This window comes from Lissotriton helveticus, chromosome 9 (genome assembly GCF_964261635.1).
Source record: "Lissotriton helveticus chromosome 9, aLisHel1.1, whole genome shotgun sequence".
In the NCBI taxonomy this organism is placed as follows: Eukaryota; Metazoa; Chordata; class Amphibia; order Caudata; family Salamandridae; genus Lissotriton; species Lissotriton helveticus.
Genome location: NC_136070.1, coordinates 189394318 through 189412950, shown reverse-complemented (window position 1 = coordinate 189412950; position 18633 = coordinate 189394318). Strand labels below are relative to the sequence as shown.

The window sequence follows — 18633 nt, the reverse complement described above, 5'->3', positions numbered from 1 at the left end:
CAGGAGTATTTAGTACCAAACAGTTCCTTGTAATACATCCCCACTGGTGCCATCCTGAGATTTATTAAAACATGTACTCGGAGGGCACCTCAGAGGTTCCCCCTGAAAACCTACCAACCTTGGTGGTGCCATGCAAACATGTTTCAGGGCCCCTGGGTGGAGGGCGTCTGCTCTCTGGGACCAGAAACAATGCACATCCTTGGCATAGGTGTCAAACCTCCTCTCCCAGGATGGGCCAGTGCTCAAAGAGGGAAGCTTCAAAGGCCTTCCGCCTTTGGAATGCGACCTCCAGCCTCTGCTGCTAGCAGCAGATGGCAGCCCCTGGTTTACCTCCTATCTTGAGTGCTTCTGAAACTCTGCCTCTGTGCACTGTTGCTGGTGTGATTCACATCACACTATTCTTTATTCACTTTTTATCTGTTTAATCACTTTAACAAAAAATCAATGAATCCACAATGTTTTTTCGTATTTCTAACCTGTTTCTTTATAACTTTGTAAGAAGCATGACCTATTTCATCTCTTCAACATAAACAATAATAGCTCCCAGAAATGTTTTTGTTTTTCAATACATGTTTTAAAAATTCATAAACAATACAATAGTTCAATCATTTTTCAAAGCGCTTCTATGATGATTCCCCACAGTGCCCAATGCATTTCGAGCCCGGAGGGCTCTTCTTCAGGGGCCTGTGAACTGAACATGTAAATAACTTTGGCCCTTGGTTTACACCACCACTTTGGGTGGGAAAACCAGCAGGAAAACTGAGAAGAATAGGAGGTGTGCCCACCTCTACCAACCCCACCCCTAAGGTGGGGGAGGCGAAGTGAAGCGCATCTTTCAGTCCCCGCCATCTTGAAGATGGCGGCACCCCACCAATTAGAGCTAGGTGTATGCCCCCTCCCACAGGAGGGTGGCATAATAGAGGGTGTAGTTACCCCAGGTAAGGTGCCCATTGGCCCTACCTGCTACTCCCCTAAAACGCTCCTAAATCTAGTATTTAGGTGGCTCCCCCAGACCTATAAACTAGATCTGCTATGACCTATGAAGAAAGAAGATGACCCTGCAGAGAAGACGGAAAACTATGACTCCCTTAGTCCCAGCCCTACTGGCCTGTCTCCAGCTTCAACGAACCTGCGACCTGTCTTGCAGCCAGCTACCTCTGAAACCCCTGGGAGGACCGCTGCCTTCAACAAAGACTCCAATCTCCCGTCAACCGTGGACCTGTCCAGAAGAAATCAACAACTCCAAATCCAGGTGGATCCATGACTCGTGCCCACTTGGCACCCAACTCCCACGGCCCGAGTCTGAGTGGCCCAACTACCCAGTGAAGTTACCCCAGGAACAGGACTCAGAATCCAGCACTGGCCGACCTCTCCTGTCCCCCACGACAGTGCCTGCAAAGTGAATCGGAAGGGCCACCTGGATCAACCCGGTAAGAAGATTTCCAACGTCTAAAGGCACCTCTGTACCCGCAGCCTCCAGGCTTTGCTGAGCTCGGCCAGCGGTGACCCCCCAACACCTCAACTTACCTGTGCTGTCGCTGGTGTTCTAATGGGACCCTCCATGTGGATGCCTACAGCCTGTTTCCAAAAAGAAGAAACTCAATAGGATTGCATTGGGTGCCCGCCGTTGTGTTTGCATCCTGCACCCAGTTGGACTGGTGGTGCAGTTTTGGAACTTACCTACTCCCTGCCCACTGCTGACCTTTAGTCCCAAAGACTGGAACTGTAAGTTGCGTACTTACCTGATTAACCGCAAAACTGTTTTACCCTTAGGATTACTGAACTTTTGTGAATATATTCTGTCGATTTTTCAAAGTGCAAAGCATTTTTAATTAAAAACGTACCCACCTTATTACGAAGATCTTGGTCTTAAAATAAAATCCACATAAAGTATAATTTTCTAAAATTGGTCTGGATCTCCTTCTTGAGTCATGTGTCCATTAGTGATCACTGTTGTGCAATAAATGTCTAGGCCTACGACTGTTCGTCCGCACTACCACTAATCGAGCACTTTGGGTTTTACATTGGGCCCTGAACACTTTTGGGGACGCCTGGACTCTGTGCACTGTATTACCACCTAGTGGCAATATCCTATACAGAGCCAGATTCCTACATTCGGATGAATGAGCATATATATGCGTTCCAGAAATTATAATTATAAATTGCATAGTACCCATTTCTTTTCTCCTACAACTTAGTTTGTCGTCATGAGAAACCATTCTGTCCTGTTGGAAAACCGAGACAATTTCCCATGCAGATTACCTTTGCGTATTTCCAATTTTTGTTTCTGTAAAATAGCCTGGCGAGCATGCCTGCTAGCTAGCAGCATTCTCCGTCTTGCTTCAGGGGCCGGAAGAGCAGAGCTCGAGCTGTGTTCCCTCTGCTTCTTCCTGGGGGAGTTGCTATCTGATTGGAATGCGCGTGCACCAGCTGTTCCTGCAGCTGACATGGGGGTTCATTGTTCCCAGACTCTGGTACAAAGTGCTGTATCTTTTCAACGCACCAGGACTGGTGGCTGCTTAATGATCCCGCCCCCACCCCTTCCATTGACATGAAAGTTTAAAGAATGTGTTTACTTAAGCGAGAGGCAATAAAAGGCGATTTTGCACGCCCCTTTTTGACCCCCACCTCTTACAAGATGCCTTTCATTGAGATTAAGAGCTGTTCTTTGTGTTTTGTGAGACTTTGTGAATGGGAAGTGGCAGGGGTCGGTTAATGTAAAGCCTGAGTTTGTAACAAAGGTCTTTTCTCTCTGAGGAACTGAGTAAATTTGTTCCAGGTCTTGGGTCAGGAAGTCAGGCTGCCTAGGGTGTGCTATAAAGTGTCACGTGGCGTCTTATTCATCCGCCAACCACAATAATGAGATACGCGTCAAAGCGCCATAAATCTTTGGCTGGGCTTGCCTTGCACTACAATATTGTCCATAATGTTTGTCACGCAGATGGGCCTAGTGTTTTTGGTTTGAATGATGGACAATCTGGCTTTTTCCTCGGATGAAATGCTTTTATGTGGAGTATTTTAATTTACAGTGTCTGACCAAATAGTTTTCTTTTTTTTGCAAAGAATTTATCCTGACGTTTGTGCCCAACTCTCAAACAGCTCAATCTCGGCATACCGCACATTGTTCCAGAGGCCCACGTCTCTGTTGGTAAACGTTACAATTTGTTTCCACGCAACGATTCATATTGGATGACATTTCATGTACGAATAAAGGTCGAATCGATACTAGTTTTCTTTCACTCCAAGTTACCTCTCATTGTTTCCTGTATTTCTGTTGGCTTCGAGTTTTGTTATGCTTTTTTTGTTTGTATTATGGAACTCTCTTTCCTGTTAGTTCCCAGAAAGATTGTTTAGCCATTAAATCACTTGTGATCTTAAAACAATGTTTTTGCCTATACAAACACGACCTATTTATGAAAACACGTTTGCACCATTCCATGCACAGTATGAAGTTTTTATGCACAGTACCGTGTTTTCACAGCAACAGCACAACCGTTGAGCAATTCTAGGAAAACTTATAAAACCTAGAGAAAATATTAATCGTTGTTAAGGAGGTGGCGTAAATTTCATATGTGTTGCCTCTGCAAAATAGCTAGAGCTCTTCATAAAAGGAACCTGGTTAAATATTTATGCCAAGATAAATATGTTAACAACATTGAAAAAACAAGCATTGGCAATGCCAATATGCCTGACTTTGACAGACCTACATATGTTTCGTTTGTGTAAACACAAGCTTTAGCCATTAGAAAATGTAAGCATTACAAACTAAACATGCCTCCATCCAAATGTGGTGTGCTTATGTTTGCAAAAAAAGAAATTAAGTAGAAAAATGACTCCTCACTATAATAGGAACAAGTAGTAAAAGCAGAACATGGTCTACAACATTAGCAATGAAGTGGCCTACGTTTTAGACGGATGTGTACAAAGGCAAGAGCAAAATGCTTTCAATTACTGTGAAAAGACCCAGTAGGTGAAGTGCATTGACCCATTGCCCCCTGTTGGACAGTGTAGTGGGCAAAAGCACAATGTGATGGAACTGGATGGAGAGAGCTAGCCAAAAGGTCCTTTATCTACATATATACGAATCCATTAAGCTTTTTTGGGGAAATGTGAGGCTGGGGAGAAGGCTAGACCTCTCTGTAGGCCAGATCTAAAAATTGCATGGTGTTGGATATAAACCCACAACGAAGTTAAACGCACCTACGCCTTGTGTGTGCTTCAATGCACATTCGGCTACCTCATGCTGCCCATCTAGGGAGTAAATGTACCTTCAGAGCACTGAGGGTCTGTCGCTGTATATTCCTCATCTGGGGAGTAAATAAATGCACCCGATTACAGAATTATCGAGCTACACTCATAGTGCAGAAAGTGGTCTGTCTGGTATTAAGGCATGCGATTGCCATGTGTTTGTGAAATTCACTGGCAATAATTCATGTGGCTCAAAGGGCTCTGCTCGGGCTAGTATTTTCCTTGCACTTTGAGGAAATTTTCCGTTTGGCTACTGTGTCCATGGGTATCCATTCAAAGCTAAATAACATTTCAGTTCTGGGACGCTACAGAAAGTCACTATTCTGCAGATAAGACTTATTTTGTTCTCTAAAGCATTGTTTGGGTATATTTTTGTGCCTGAAGTACCAGCCCAGGTATATTTCCAGTTCCCCTGAAGTCCCTATTATAACTTCAAGGTTAATTCCACTTAAGCACTTCACGTGCAAACCACTGTTTGCCCTGAAACTGCAAGCAAGTTGGATTGTATTGGTCAGTTTGCTAATTTGCCATGAGCTATATGCCCGTATGCAAATTACTTATCCCGCACTATTTGCCCCCAAGTTTAGTGCAGGTAAACCCTGTGTGGAGCTTGCTGGCAATTGAAAATTCTAATTTGTGTTTTCTGGGATGTGTTTGAGTGCAAAATTCTGATTTCCACCGATCGCAATTTCACTTTATTTGCTGACACACTTCTCACTTGGTTTTTACCTGCTAAAGCTAGTGGCCAAATAGTGTAGGGTACAATATTTGCCCATGATCAAATAGCACACGTGCAATTAATGCATGGACAAATAATGCCATACTTGGAATCTCATTTCCGGTTCAAGTGACCGTTCCACCCAAATTGAAAATGGTCAGTAATCGGAGCATTGGTGGTCAAACCTGTAAATTGTTTGAAATAATGGTCACAGATATTTTCATAGCACTTATTGTCATGTTAGTGCTCTTTGAAAGCTTTCGAAATCTGGGCTCCATTTATGGGTCCAGGGTTCTTATTTTCTGAAGTCAAAGATCTGTTGAAATTGTATATGGTTAATTTTTTTAATTTTTATACTATTAATCGGCGTGCCATAACAGATGACTTTAAGGGCTGTCTCAGGCAGACCAATGTCATCCTACTAAACTTTCCCTGTATTTATTAACGCATTTTCTTCATCCTTCCCTGCTCATGTCCGAATGGATTTGCCCTTAGTGGTGAGATGGAAGATTTAATCTGTGTCTGGCTCCAGTCGTTCCTGTGCCTCTGCCTTAAAGGAATGCTTCTTCTTTCAGCCTGCTCTTTACATTCAAATTTCTAGCCAGTTCAGTTTGAACAAAATCTAGTACATCTGGGAGTCCTTTCATCAGCCTTTCCCTCAAGACGTTAAAAGTCCACAGAGGAAAGTGGGACACTTGGAATAGCATGGTTTACCGTGCAGTAAGATCTATGATACTGGGTAAAGAAAAAAGATTCCAGTCTATTTTGGACATATCATAAAAGGTAGTTGGAAGCTTCTGTGCCTGACAAATGGAATTAAAATACCACTGGGCCCTTGATGGATGACCTCATTCCATCAGATACTATTCAGACTGAGATTTCTTGTAAAAGAGTGGAAGTAGTTGCACTTGCCCATGAATGCCCTTAGCCATATGGGTGACTAATTTACGGGAGCATGTTCTGGGGTAGTTTCTGCGGCCTGTCTGTTTCATAAGCCTCCCTTTTAGGACTTTTTCTGTGCCCAAAAAAGAAGTCTGTCAGCTATCCTTCTATGAAAAAGTATAGATCCAAACAAGAAACTCCATTTTGACACAATATTCTGTGTGCTGAACATGCTTTGTTGAAGTTGTGGGATATCTTGTTTGATACGATGCCAAATAAAGCCAGGTCTTTCCTGCATGTGTAATGCAAATCTCAAACTGTCGCCGCTAAGTCCAACAGCCTCTTTCAACTTTGTCTGAGCCTATGAGTGCTGGTGTAGAGTTCTCAGAAATTATTGTACTGTGCTTAAGTGAGTCACGAGCAAGAAAGAGTATGTTTCCTTCTATGGAGGTAGGTTTGGTTTTGTGCAATCTGTCTTCTTTGTGATGGTGTCTTGGGCAACTTTGGAATCGAGGATTTCGCATATATAACATGCTGAATCCACTTGGGTTTAATACTATTGTTAATTAGGATGATCATCCAATAGGTGACGTTTGTGCTCACCTCTTGCATGACAAGGTAGAGGTATTCTGTCTTTTAGTCTTGTGATTCCATGCCTTTGTTCACTCGGATGTGAAAAAAACAATAGGAGGGAGGTAGAGTATAGGGGTAGGATTCTTACTCCACGGGCACTGTTACATAAACAAAAGGAATCCTACTCACAGGGAAAAGGGGAAGGGGTGTCTTCCACATGTGTGGGGACACTCAGTGTTTTGTAAAATACCCCTCACACACCACAGGCCCCTTGGTGTCATGCTTCATCATCGGGGTCTTCGCACCCCTCTAACGGGATGCGGCGTGCTGCGACCTACGACTACGCGGGAGCACTGTAAGATGGACTATGTGTGGTGTGTGTGATGTAAGTGAGGGGGTATGGAATGTGAGTGGTGGGGTTTGGTGAGGATTAAAAAGTACCTGGCTCGTGGGTATATGGAAAAAACTTTATTCTAAACCCCGGGCTGGTACTATTAAAAGGGTGCAGAGTGAGGTATTTACCTGTCGTAATTATGGACAGTACCTCTGGTGTGCGTCGACATGTTTCGGAGCGTGTGCTCCTTCTTCAGGACGGGGGCACAACTTCCCACCTTACTCACGTATTTCTATTGTTTGTGTAAATTACAAAAAAGTGCAAGACTATATACAGTGAATTAATATAAAATTAAGGCTATAATGTGCCTACAGCGGTTTGTGACCATGCACTTGCATGACCTACAAAGAAAAAGAAGAAAAAGAAAATGAGTGTGGTTGCCCTAATAAGGGTGGCTCAAACAGGTGCAGTCACCTGGAGCACCACATGGCATATTCGCCCTGTAAAGGAAAAAAGACAAACTAAAACACACAACATATAAGCACACACAGATGGTAATTTTCAAATATATGGTCATACTCATTGTGAGTTGATGTCTTGCTTCATGAGCATTCTCGGACGTCTGGGGATGATTGCTAAATTTGCAATCTAAAGGAACAAAGGATTGTTTTCAGTTTTTTACTCACTTTTCGTTTGGGAAGTGGTGTTGTCTTATTTATCAATACTCACTAACTCGGGACAAAGTGCGCCTCCGTGTTTCCCCAACCGCTGCTCCGCTGGTTTTGACTAGCGATGGGTACTACGCGCCTTTTATACTCTGTATGCCTAAGTACAGTGCTATCCTCATTGGCTTATTGTCGGACATGCCTGATGCCCATATATGGTTAATCCGTTCATTGTTACCGACATACCATATACGGTGTGTCCGGTTACAAGGGATGCGCAGGTGAAATGCCAGGTGTGGCTGTTGAGGGTTAGAGGACGCGTGCTTGCAGGATCAATGGCTTGCACCTGCATGCGTGCTATAGGTTTCTTTGCTTCTTGCGGGCAGGCGCATGCGCGTTAGAGCAGTGGTTCGCGCATGCGCACGAACGCCGGAGATTAGTGCGTTCTCATCGGTATGGGAAGCGCATGCACGTCGTTTTAGTGTCTGTATGTAGAGCTGTATTAGCGCCCACTGGGATAGTTTAGCTCAGTGAGGTTGGGCAGTTGTGTAACATACCGAAGATTGTTACTCAGGTTTTGTTCATTCATAATTCCCTGTGGTTAATAAATACTTGGGTGGAAAAAGGTCACTTGGCTGCTACATTAATGTTATTTACCTCATATTGATAAGTGGAGAGGGGTTATTAACAGGACAGTTGGCCCCAGGGCACATCATCATTCAGTCCCTCAATATGTGTTCGTAGACGGAACACCCACCGTTGTTCCTTCTGAAAAAGACCCATTTCGGATGGCAAGTGTTCAATCACAGTCCATTTTAGATCATTCACACAATGTTGTTTTTCCAGATAGTGTGTTGCCATTTTTGTCGTGGACTTTTTGCAGCGGAGATTGCTTTTGTGCTTACCCATCCTTGTCTTTACAGGTCTCGTGGTCATGCCCACGTACTCCAAACCACACGGACAAGTGATCATGTACACCACATTTTTAGTGTTACAATTTGTGAATTGTCTTTGTTCCCAAGTTGTACCGTTTCTGAATGTTAAGACCTGACTTTTTTCCGTGAGGTGACAGCTGCTGCAGTTCCCACATGGGAAATGTCCCTGTATCCCAATAGTGGTCTGTCTGGTGGTGGTGTTTGGCTTAGGTCTGGTGTGTACCAGTAGGTCTCTCAGGTTCCTACCACGGCGGTGTGTGTGCATAGGTTTCTCCATATTGAGGTTCCCACAATTCAATATCCTCCAATGTTTATTTATAATTCTGGAAATCTCATTTGACATTGTGGAGTAAGTGGTGACACATATAGGTCTTTTTTTCTCTTCAGGGGGTCGGTATTTTATCCTCCAGGAGTGCTTCCCTGTGATTGTTCTTGGCCCTTTTCATAGCCTTCTCAATGATTTTGAGGGGGTACTGTCTCTGTAACAATTTCGTTTTTAGTTCGCCGGCTTGTGACTTATAGTCGGTCAGTTCTGTGCAGTTGCGTCTCAACCTCAAGAATTGTCCATAAGGGAGATTTTCCCTTAGGCGCCTGGGATGAAAACTATCATACCTCAATAAGCAATTTCTAGCTGTAGGTTTGAAATGCGTGGTGCTTTTGAGTCTGTTCCCGTCAGCATAGATGTTGAGATCGAGAAATACCATAGCTTTGTTTGAGATGGCGCTCGTGAATTTCAGATATACATTTTGATTGTTTAGCCAGTTGACAAACTGAATGGCTGTATCTGTATCCCCGTCCCAGATGATGAAGACGTCATCAATATACCTTTTCCAGGTATTGATGTGGGTTCTGTATGGGTTATCTGTATGTAGTATCTTGTTTTGCTCAAGATGATGGACACACAGTCCAGCCAGACTAGGAGCAAAAGTACTGCCCATACTGGTGCAGTGGCTCTGTAAGTATATGGTCTTTTCATACTGGAAAAAGTTGTGTTGCAGTGCCAGGGAGATACATTCGAGAACTAGTCCTCGTGGGGTTTGGTACTTCCATTGGCTAGTGAACAGTACTTCCTCAATTATTTGGAGTGTCTCATCATGTGGTAGGCTAGTATATAAACTCTCCACGTCTAGGCTCAGCAGCAGTTGTTTCGTGGGGTCAAAACTCTTATCCTCCAACAGCTGTAGGACAGATTTTGTATCCCTCAGGTAGGTATCGGTTGATTGTACCAGTGGGCAAAGGAAGGCATCCGCAAATTTAGAGAGTGGCTCAAGGATGGAGCCAATCCCTGACACTATGGGTCTTCCGGGTGGGTTGTTGATGTTCTTGTGGATCTTTGGAATACAGTAAAAGTATGGAATGCGTGGTGAGGATTGTTGTAAAAATTCGGCTTCCTTTTTGCTTAGCCAGTTGTGGGCCAGCGCCTCCTCAACCATCCCTCCAATTCTGATGCGTAACTTTTCCGTTGGGTCTTCCTGGAGGACTCTGTAATTCCGTGTGTCTGACAGTAGTCTTATGCATTCAGTATTGTAAGCTTCTAGGGTTTGTAGGACAATTGCTCCGCCCTTATCGGCTGGTTTGACGATTAGCTCCTTGTTGTTAGACAGCTCTCTGATTGCTCTTTGTTCCTCGCCACTGATGTTGTGATAGATGTTGTCATCCCTCAGGTTTAATTTGTTAACTTCAGTGATGACAGCTTTTTCAAAGGTTAGTAGTTCAATTGGCATAGAAGAGTCTGGTGGAGTGAAGGTTGACTTTAGTTTCAGGCCGGTATCAGTGTTATCCGTGGTTGATGGTTTGTCCTGGAAGAATGCTTGTAATTTCAGCTTCCGTGTGAATTCTTGGAGTTCCATGTTCAGTTTGAAGATGTCAGGTTTCTGAGTAGGTACGAAACCTAGTCCTTTGTTTAATACATTCCGTTGTGCGTCTGTTAGAGGCCAAGGTGTTAGGTTGACTACTAGGTCCCTCTCTTGTTCGTTGACGGCTGGTTTGGGAGGGATCCAGTCATGCTCCTGGTGGTTCGGGAGTTGGTTTGGTCTTGATCCTCCCATCCAACGTTGTTGCCTTTCCGGTTCCTTCCACGTGTTGTGGAGCGCGTGCCTAAAAAAGGCTGTTGTTGCCCATAGTATCCATCATTGTAGTCGGGGTTCCATTGTTGGTAATTCTGTCCACCAGAGGGTGGTCCATATTGGAAAGGGTTGAATGGCGGTGGGCCCATGAAATGTTGTGGATATTGTGGAGGTTGGGGTTGATAACCTCTCCACCCTCGTTGTCTGGAGAACTGTTGTCTCCTCTGCCTCCGTCCTCCTCTCCATTGTTTGGATCCTCTGTTGCCACTTGAATTGGAACCCGTGGAGCCATTGTCTGAAATGTCGCTGTCCGCATCACTAGAGGAATTTTTTGGAACGTAGTCAGGTTTGGTATACGGGTATGCACTTTCAGGTGTAAATTTGGCTTTGTCTTTGGCTAGCTTGTTGGACTTGCTTTGTTTAAGGGTGAACTCAAAATCCGTCATCTGTTGATTTAATTCATCTAGTCTTATTTTTAAGTCTTCAGTTGATATGTACGTTTTCAACTGTACTTCTATTTTGTTAATCTCAACTTTCAGTTCATGGGTAATCCTTGCTGCTGTTTTAATTATTAGGACTAACCAATCTCTTGAGCAGTGCCAGGATATTAGCGACCACTCCTTTTTAAAAATTAGATCGTTCTGAAAAATGAGTGGTTCGTTCTTCACTATTAATTCCGGTGGCGCCATTTTATTCTGTAAATATTCCTTCATGAATAAACCGTGAAGGGCTGCCTTGATTTGGTTCCGTCTGATGTTCATTAGTTCATTCCACTCATTTATGTTTGGACCAGTTTCCGGGTTGCTCAGGCCTTCAAATGGATTAAGGTCTCTGAGAATTTGATCGATCTCATCGTCCCCGAATGTGAGGCCATGTTCGTCCTCCATTGTGTGTTGACCGCTGGTATTCTAAACTATGATGTGTGTCTATATGTGTGTGTATTGAGAAACTTCTGCAGCTCTGCGCTGCCTAGATATGAAAAAAAACAATAGGAGGGAGGTAGAGTATAGGGGTAGGATTCTTACTCCACGGGCACTGTTACATAAACAAAAAGAATCCTAGTCACAGGAAAAAGGGGAAGGGGTGTCTTCCACATGTGTGGGGACACTCAGTGTTTTGTGTCTTTGGCTTCTCACCATACTTCTTTCCACTTGTGTCTCCATTATACTTCAGCATTGCTATTAATGTTACTTTTGCTTCACTTTGGTGGTAGGGAAGTCTGGAAGACCCTTTGGATAAGTAGGCCTCTAGCCTACTTATCCAATAAGTGTTGCTAACAAATACTCCACACCTCCACCCCTTGGACCATGAAATTGAAAAATGTATATGGTCACATATCCCTTCGCCGCTCTGATGACTCGTCTTCTCAAACCGCCTGCTTTCTAGAAAGAATGATGAACAGTCCTAAGGGAGTGCAGTAAGGGTTTAAAATTTTCTCACCCAGAGTTTATGCACTACGACCTCTGACCAAGTTTAAAAAAGAACTGACGCTTCCGCTCATCCAAAGAAACGTGTATGTCAATCTTTTCTACAAACCCCTTTTCATAGGGTGTTTTTAAGCCACCTTTTTCTAGTTACAAAACCACAGTTTCACACGTGTAATTAAAGTTTGGTGTGCCACATTTGCTTTCTATTGCTGTGCATATCGTATTCGCTTTATTTTCTACTATTGTTTACAGGATTCGTCATTGGCATTCAGTTGATCCCTCTGTTGTTCACCCAGACTGTAGTTGTTGGTCACCTCATCCATTGTGTAACCTCTAGATATGTTCTGTGTAAATTGTTCTAGCACCACTGGGTAAAGTTTAAGCTACATACAATAGCATAATTGTATCCTGTTTACAGTATGGGGGCACCACAGATGATTACTAAGTACACTTCTGGAATCATGTATGTGTTAAAGACCATTAAGGACAGAATGGAACTTTGGGGACAGCTTGTAAGAGGGAAATTTTGAGTTAGTCACTTGATCACACTGGTGCATGATGCTGTTCTATCTGACCTGAGATGGGTTTGCAGTTCCATCATCAACGCTGCTTGCCTTAAAGTCTTGCATTGGCTTTGCGTCTTCTAAAGGATTCTGTTTAAGTCCTTGTATATCACATTCAAAGCTTTCTGTCATTTAGACCAGACTCCTTATGGTAGAAATTCATCCACTATGCACTTAGCTTAGATCATCCAATACCCAATTGTTATCTGCTATCAGTAAATAGGATTTTCCGCTCCCGGTCAGGGGGTCTGTTGGTCACTCATGGTACTGACCGCTCCTTATTGTAATCGCCTACATGTAAATCAGAAGGGCTCATTGTAGGAAACTGGAACTTTGTTGCAGTTGTCCCCCACAAATTTGATGGAAACAACAGATAGGCAGGAAGCGCTGAGACCAGGTCAAGTACTCCTTTTTCAATCTTTGCTTTTGCGGCTCTTTAGTGTCCTTCTTCTTCGTAGGTCAGCAGGATCTGCTTTTCTGGTGCAAGGGGCTCCACAAGATACTACATCTAGGGATGTTAGGGGAGTGTAGGGTGGTAGCCAGTGGGCTACCTACCCCTGGAGTCACTACACCTCATAAATGATCACTTCCTGTGGGAAGTGAGCATAACCCTGTGCCAGAATGCCTAAGTTTGTCATCAAAATGGCTAACTCTGAAGAGTCATATCCACCTCAAGTAGACCACCTTAAGGGGGGTGGTACTAGCCTGACGGTGGACACGCCTACCTGACTAGATAATTTTACAGCTTGTCCAGGTGCCAAAGGGCTCTGGACAAAGGGGGTGGGATTCCTCTCTTGTGAGAAGCCAGATTTGCATACCAAAGGTGGTGGACTTTTTTTAAGTTACCCAGCCTGGAATACTAATCTGTAGGCCATCCTGTGGGAAGTGGTTTAAACAGCCTCTGCCTGAGCAGGCTTTATTTCTGGCCTCGTGAGAGCAAAGGCCCTCACCCTTGGGAGTCAGAAATGTGTTTCTGGTGGAAGGCTGGCGAAAATCAGTCTCGGCACACCAGTAGCTGGTATGTTTTAAGGGGACACCTCTAAGGGGCTCTCTGTGTGCATGTATTAATAAATCAAACGCTGGCATCAGTGTGGGTTTATTAATATGAGATGTTTGATACCAAACATTCCTATTTTCAGTGAAGCCATCATGTAGCTGGGGAACTCATTAGATCGAGCCTGGGCAGCGCATGCACTGCTCTGTGAGGCATGCTGTATTTGAGTATGGCCTTGATGCTCTGCCCACCCTCTGCCCATATTTTTCATTAGCTTATGCCATTGTCCTTTGTAAAAGCTGGCTTCTTATTCGTTAATAGGCGAGTTAGTCCCTCCTTAGTACTGCCTTGTTTTCATTTGTAACCTCCCATGAGGTCTGGCCCTTTTACTTCTGTTGTTACATGGTATGTCATATTTTGTCTGTTAGTACTATTTTCTTTAATGAGTTTCTCCTACTGGAGGCACAACCTGCTTTCCTGCCACAATCAGTGTGCCATGCACGCTTTCACTTTCCAAGCAGCCCTGGACAATGGTGGCTGGTTCTTTGAAGTGAAATAGGTCTTGCATTTACAAGAGTTTGTGCGATTGGCATTGTACATGACAATGCCTTTTATTTATGTGTTAATTATCAAAAAAGATAAATAAAAGGCATTGTCACTTACAATGCTAATAGGTTAAACTCACAAATGTGAGACCTATTGCTCAGCAAATTCTTATTTTTACTAGTGTCCAGCACATGTATTCAAAATAGCTTCCCTGTTGACTTGTACTGGCAGCAATTGAGCTGGCCCGCACAGGGGTATATCTGCTCATGCAGATATGTCCTCACATGTAGTATAGTGCACCCTGCCTTAGGGCTGTAAGGCCTGCTATAGGGGTGACTTACCTATACTGCATGCAGTGTCTGTGGGCATGACACACAGGGATGTGTGCCATGTGTTGTTTTCCCTTTTGTCTGCACCAAGACACGCAACCTGCAGTGGCAAGTTGTAGGTGTACGATGAGGAGTCTTAGGGTGGCACAATTCATGCTGCAGTCCTTAACCCCTTGCATGCGTCGGACGGCCCCCGGCCCTCCGACGTCACCGTGGGTGTGGGCATCCGACGGCCGGGAGCTGTCTGATTTGCGCACGCGTGGAACTCGCCAGCACAGCGGGGGAATTCCAGCTGTGCCCAAAGGGTTGAGGACCCTCTTTTACCTCCTTGCCCTAGGTAGCAGGGGTACCACTTACTAGGGACTTATAGTGAGTTTTAAAGGAATTGCCAATTGGGGTACAATTGCAGTTTTTGGCAAAGAGATCTGGCACTGGGGACGTGGTTAGCTGGAATCCAGTGCACTTCCAGGCGAAATTACATCAAATACCAGGCAAAAAGTGAGGGTAGGGTTTGGCCCGGTTCCCGCTTGCAGCCTCTTTCTTATGGGTGCTTTTCCCATTCACTACAGCGTGTAGTGTCTGAGGCTACCACCGCTGAAAGTACCTCTGCACCCACACACTCCAGGGCAGATAAAACTTAACTCTTGCTTCCTTCTAGGACCCTGGCCTCTATTCACTTTAAGTCCAGAAGAATGGTCCTGTAAGTAGTTTGCAAGGGACCCTATGCAGTGAATGTATCTCTCATAGGATAACACTACCGCATTCAAGGCTCATGCTTGAAATATTGTTTCTACTGTTAAATGTGATCATTTCTAATTTACTTACCAGATTACGAAGTTTTTGGTGTATAAAAGTCTGTAAAAATATTATTTTTCTAAATTGGCCTTGAATTCTTCTTGAGTGTATGTCTCATTTATTGACTCTGTGTGTACAACAAATGCTTCACAATACCCTCTGATAAGCCTAAACTCTTTGCACGCACTACCAGAAATAGATTACTTGAGATTGTTTTAAGCTTCCTATACTCCTGATTCATAACGCCCGGGAGACCTGGCTCTACACTTCCTAAATTGCCTCTTGACTTGTCACAGTTCTTTATGCAGTTCCAGGACACCGTTTAGTTAACTGCACACTTAATAAACTGATCAATTAAATCAATCAAAATGTAGGCGAAATTGGTATATTTTGCACAAACTTTTAAACTACCTGTAAACCTATAGTTCTTGTGCCATATTAATAATGAAAGTGTGCTGTAGACAGCACTTGGGCACGGGTCTAATTAGTGTGGCATGCAGAGAGGCAAAGAGAACCAGAGTTGTGGGGGACCTACTGCACCCCAGTCATTTTATTTTAATATCAAACCAGTGATAAAGAGACTTATTTCCTTGTGTATTTTATGACTGCTGTCTGATTTGCGCACGCGTGGAACTCGCCCGCACAGCGGGGGAATTCCAGCTGTGCCCAAAGGGTTGAGGACCCTCTTTTACCTCTTTGCCCTAGGTAGCAGGGGTACCACTTACTAGGGACTTATGACAAAATGCTCTAGTTCACCACATGAACTCTTCGATTTGAACCCCACTATCTTTCCCCTGTTTTGTGGGCATAAACCATATAACCTTCCCTCAAGGTCTAGCACACTTTCAGTTTAATGATCAAAATGCAATCAAAGGTCACATGCAAAGTAGTCCCCTTTGGAGGATATTTAAACCGCCTCTCACTGCCTAGGTACGAATAGCAAGAGTAGCTGCTAAAGCAGAAATGAAACACTATGCCAAGGCAGATATCACATGTTTTGAATGCAAACCTAACACCATTACTTCTGAATTGTCTGTCAATTTATTCAGAATGGAGCAATCCCAATACTTTTTCAGGATAAGGCTGCAGCCATCAATTTCATAACTTTTCCCCTGTGCATAGAAATGAATACTAAACCACGTTATCTTTATAGATTCTGGAAACACCGACCCAACTCAAGTGAATCCCTGCTACGATGGAACCCATGCATGTGACACTACAGCAAGATGTCAGCCAGGAACAGGACTGGACTACACATGTGAATGTGCAACTGGATTTCAGGGAGATGGGCGCGATTGTACTGGTAATTCAGTGTGCTTGATATTTAATCATTTTCTTTTCACTTTTATGAACCACATTCAGTTGTACTGTTGTAGATGTACACTGTTGAATGATGACTACATTTTCATCTTCAATGTGTGAAGACAATTTGATTATTTTCTTCACTTAGTCCTACCACATTATCATGCTGTATCATTTCACACTGAGATTTAGGAATATAAATAGAGTGTGAAAATATAGTTTTACCACTTATATTCCACAGCCATGTCAGCATTTTGGGAAGACCATTGTGTTCTTCTAAACTATAAACTATTCATTCTAGTTTCTGAGAATGCTCTTGTGTTTGCACAAAACACATAGTATTGCTGAATCGGTTTACCTTAAGTTCTGTTGCATTATTGAAATACTTTGAAAATATTCAATTAATGTTTCTCTCTTCACAAGCCTCAGACGGACATATCTAACTGGCATGGCTTCTTAAGAAAATCCAGTAAATATTTCACTGCTGTCAAGTGACCCTATGTCCAGAAACACATAGAGAAAGACTGACAGAGTGTAACTTTTTGTAGGCTAAAACAGACCTAAAAATTCCAGCATGTAAATAAAACCGGGGCTAGCATATACATGATTCGATGGCACTTGATACTTTAGGTTCATCCTAGAATTTCAGAGTACTTCTGCAGTTGTGATTAGGACTATAATTCACACAGGCAGTCACCTGAAAGTACCCACCTCAGTCCACTCAGAAAAGGTCAAAACAATTTATCATCTGTATTTACTTTTAAAATCTTAAATCTAATGCTAACTAAAAGTGTATTCTCCAGCTGTTGAGATATTATTTCCAGTGTTGTTCCTGGAAACGGTGCATTTTAGTATATATTACTATTCCACATTTATCAAAAAAGTCTGGAGTCATTAACCAAAATAAGCAGTGATTATGATTACTTTCTAAGTGGGAAGTTATAAAATTATTATTTCTAACTCCCATCGTGAGAACATCAGATGTTGTTTGAAGCATATAAACCTCCTATGTGTTACGGTAGATTTTTTTATGTCAAATTAAAATAATCATATTGATAATTGAAAGAAAGTTGCCCCCGTCAAGTGAAAGTGCTTGCTTTTTAAAATTACCACATTTGTCAGCATGATGCTTTTCTGGATTCAAATGTTGTGCACTATTTTGCTGCAAGGAAATTTGATTTTTTGCAGCTTTACCCCAACTTTCTGCCCCTATTTTGACTACGAGGTACTAATTTAATGGCTCCAAAATGCCCAGACTATAACAAAGGAGAGTGGCCCCACTACTCCAAGAAACAGTGTTCCTTGAACCAGTAATGCGATAAACGAAAAAATGATCTTGGAGAAATCACCAGTCGCATCAATCACACCCCACTATATCAACTAACAGGAGTTACTCACTCCCAATCTTAGAAGGACCCAAAAGGCAAGTGAATAAAATCTGTTTAATAATATATAAATTTCAAAGACCATGGTACAGTAGATAAAATTCATATAGTTAACAACATTTTCGAAAAGAACATATTACAAGCTAATGACAAAACATCACAAGTGGGAGGGACAACAATACAGAAATCAATCTTTGTCATTAAAAATCTGCTAATTTGAAGAAATCAATAAAAGAATTGTTTCTCAAATTGAACAAAATCAAAGGATGCTCTTTGATTTTGGTAAATTTTAGAAACAATTAATACATTGTGACACCTTGCCCTTTCTTTTGATTTCTTCAAATGAACAGATTTTTAATGACAAAGATTGATTTCTGTATTGTTTTCTCTCCCACTTGTGATGTTTTGTCATTAGCTTTTAACATGTTCTTTATGAAAATGTTTTTAACTATATAAATGTTATCTACTGTACTATGGTCTTTGCAATTTATATATTATTAAACAGATTTTATTAAAATGCCTTGAGCCTTGCTAAACAGGACTTCATTGCATGTGCTCTGACCCTCGAAATGGTGTATGTTTAATTGGCTTGTCCCCAATTGGCAAAGAATAACTTACTTTCAAGTCCTTCATATATGGTACCTGTGGTACCCAGGGCCTGTAAGTTAGAGTGTCCGCCAGGGACTGCAACACTTGTCGTTCCACCCTGAGTGGGACAAGGTAAAGCATGCCTCCCAGTCTGGCACTGCAGACTGGAAGGGCAGTTTTTTTACTGCTAACTCGACTTTGTCATTTAAAGTAATGGCAAAGCCCAACCCTCCCTTTATAATGTATGTAAGACACTCCTATGGCAGATCTAATGAGCCCTAAG

General features: G+C 42.8%; 1 protein-coding gene across 1 annotated transcript in view; it reads left to right on the top strand.

Annotated features, from left to right (window-relative positions):
• The window catches only part of NID2 (nidogen 2), a 251912-nt gene that overhangs the window by 127763 nt on the left and 105516 nt on the right, over positions 1-18633 (top strand). The window contains exon 9 of the mRNA XM_078659743.1: positions 16229-16378. Coding sequence (XP_078515869.1) covers positions 16229-16378 — 150 coding nt within the window. The remainder of the gene's footprint in view (positions 1-16228; positions 16379-18633) is intronic.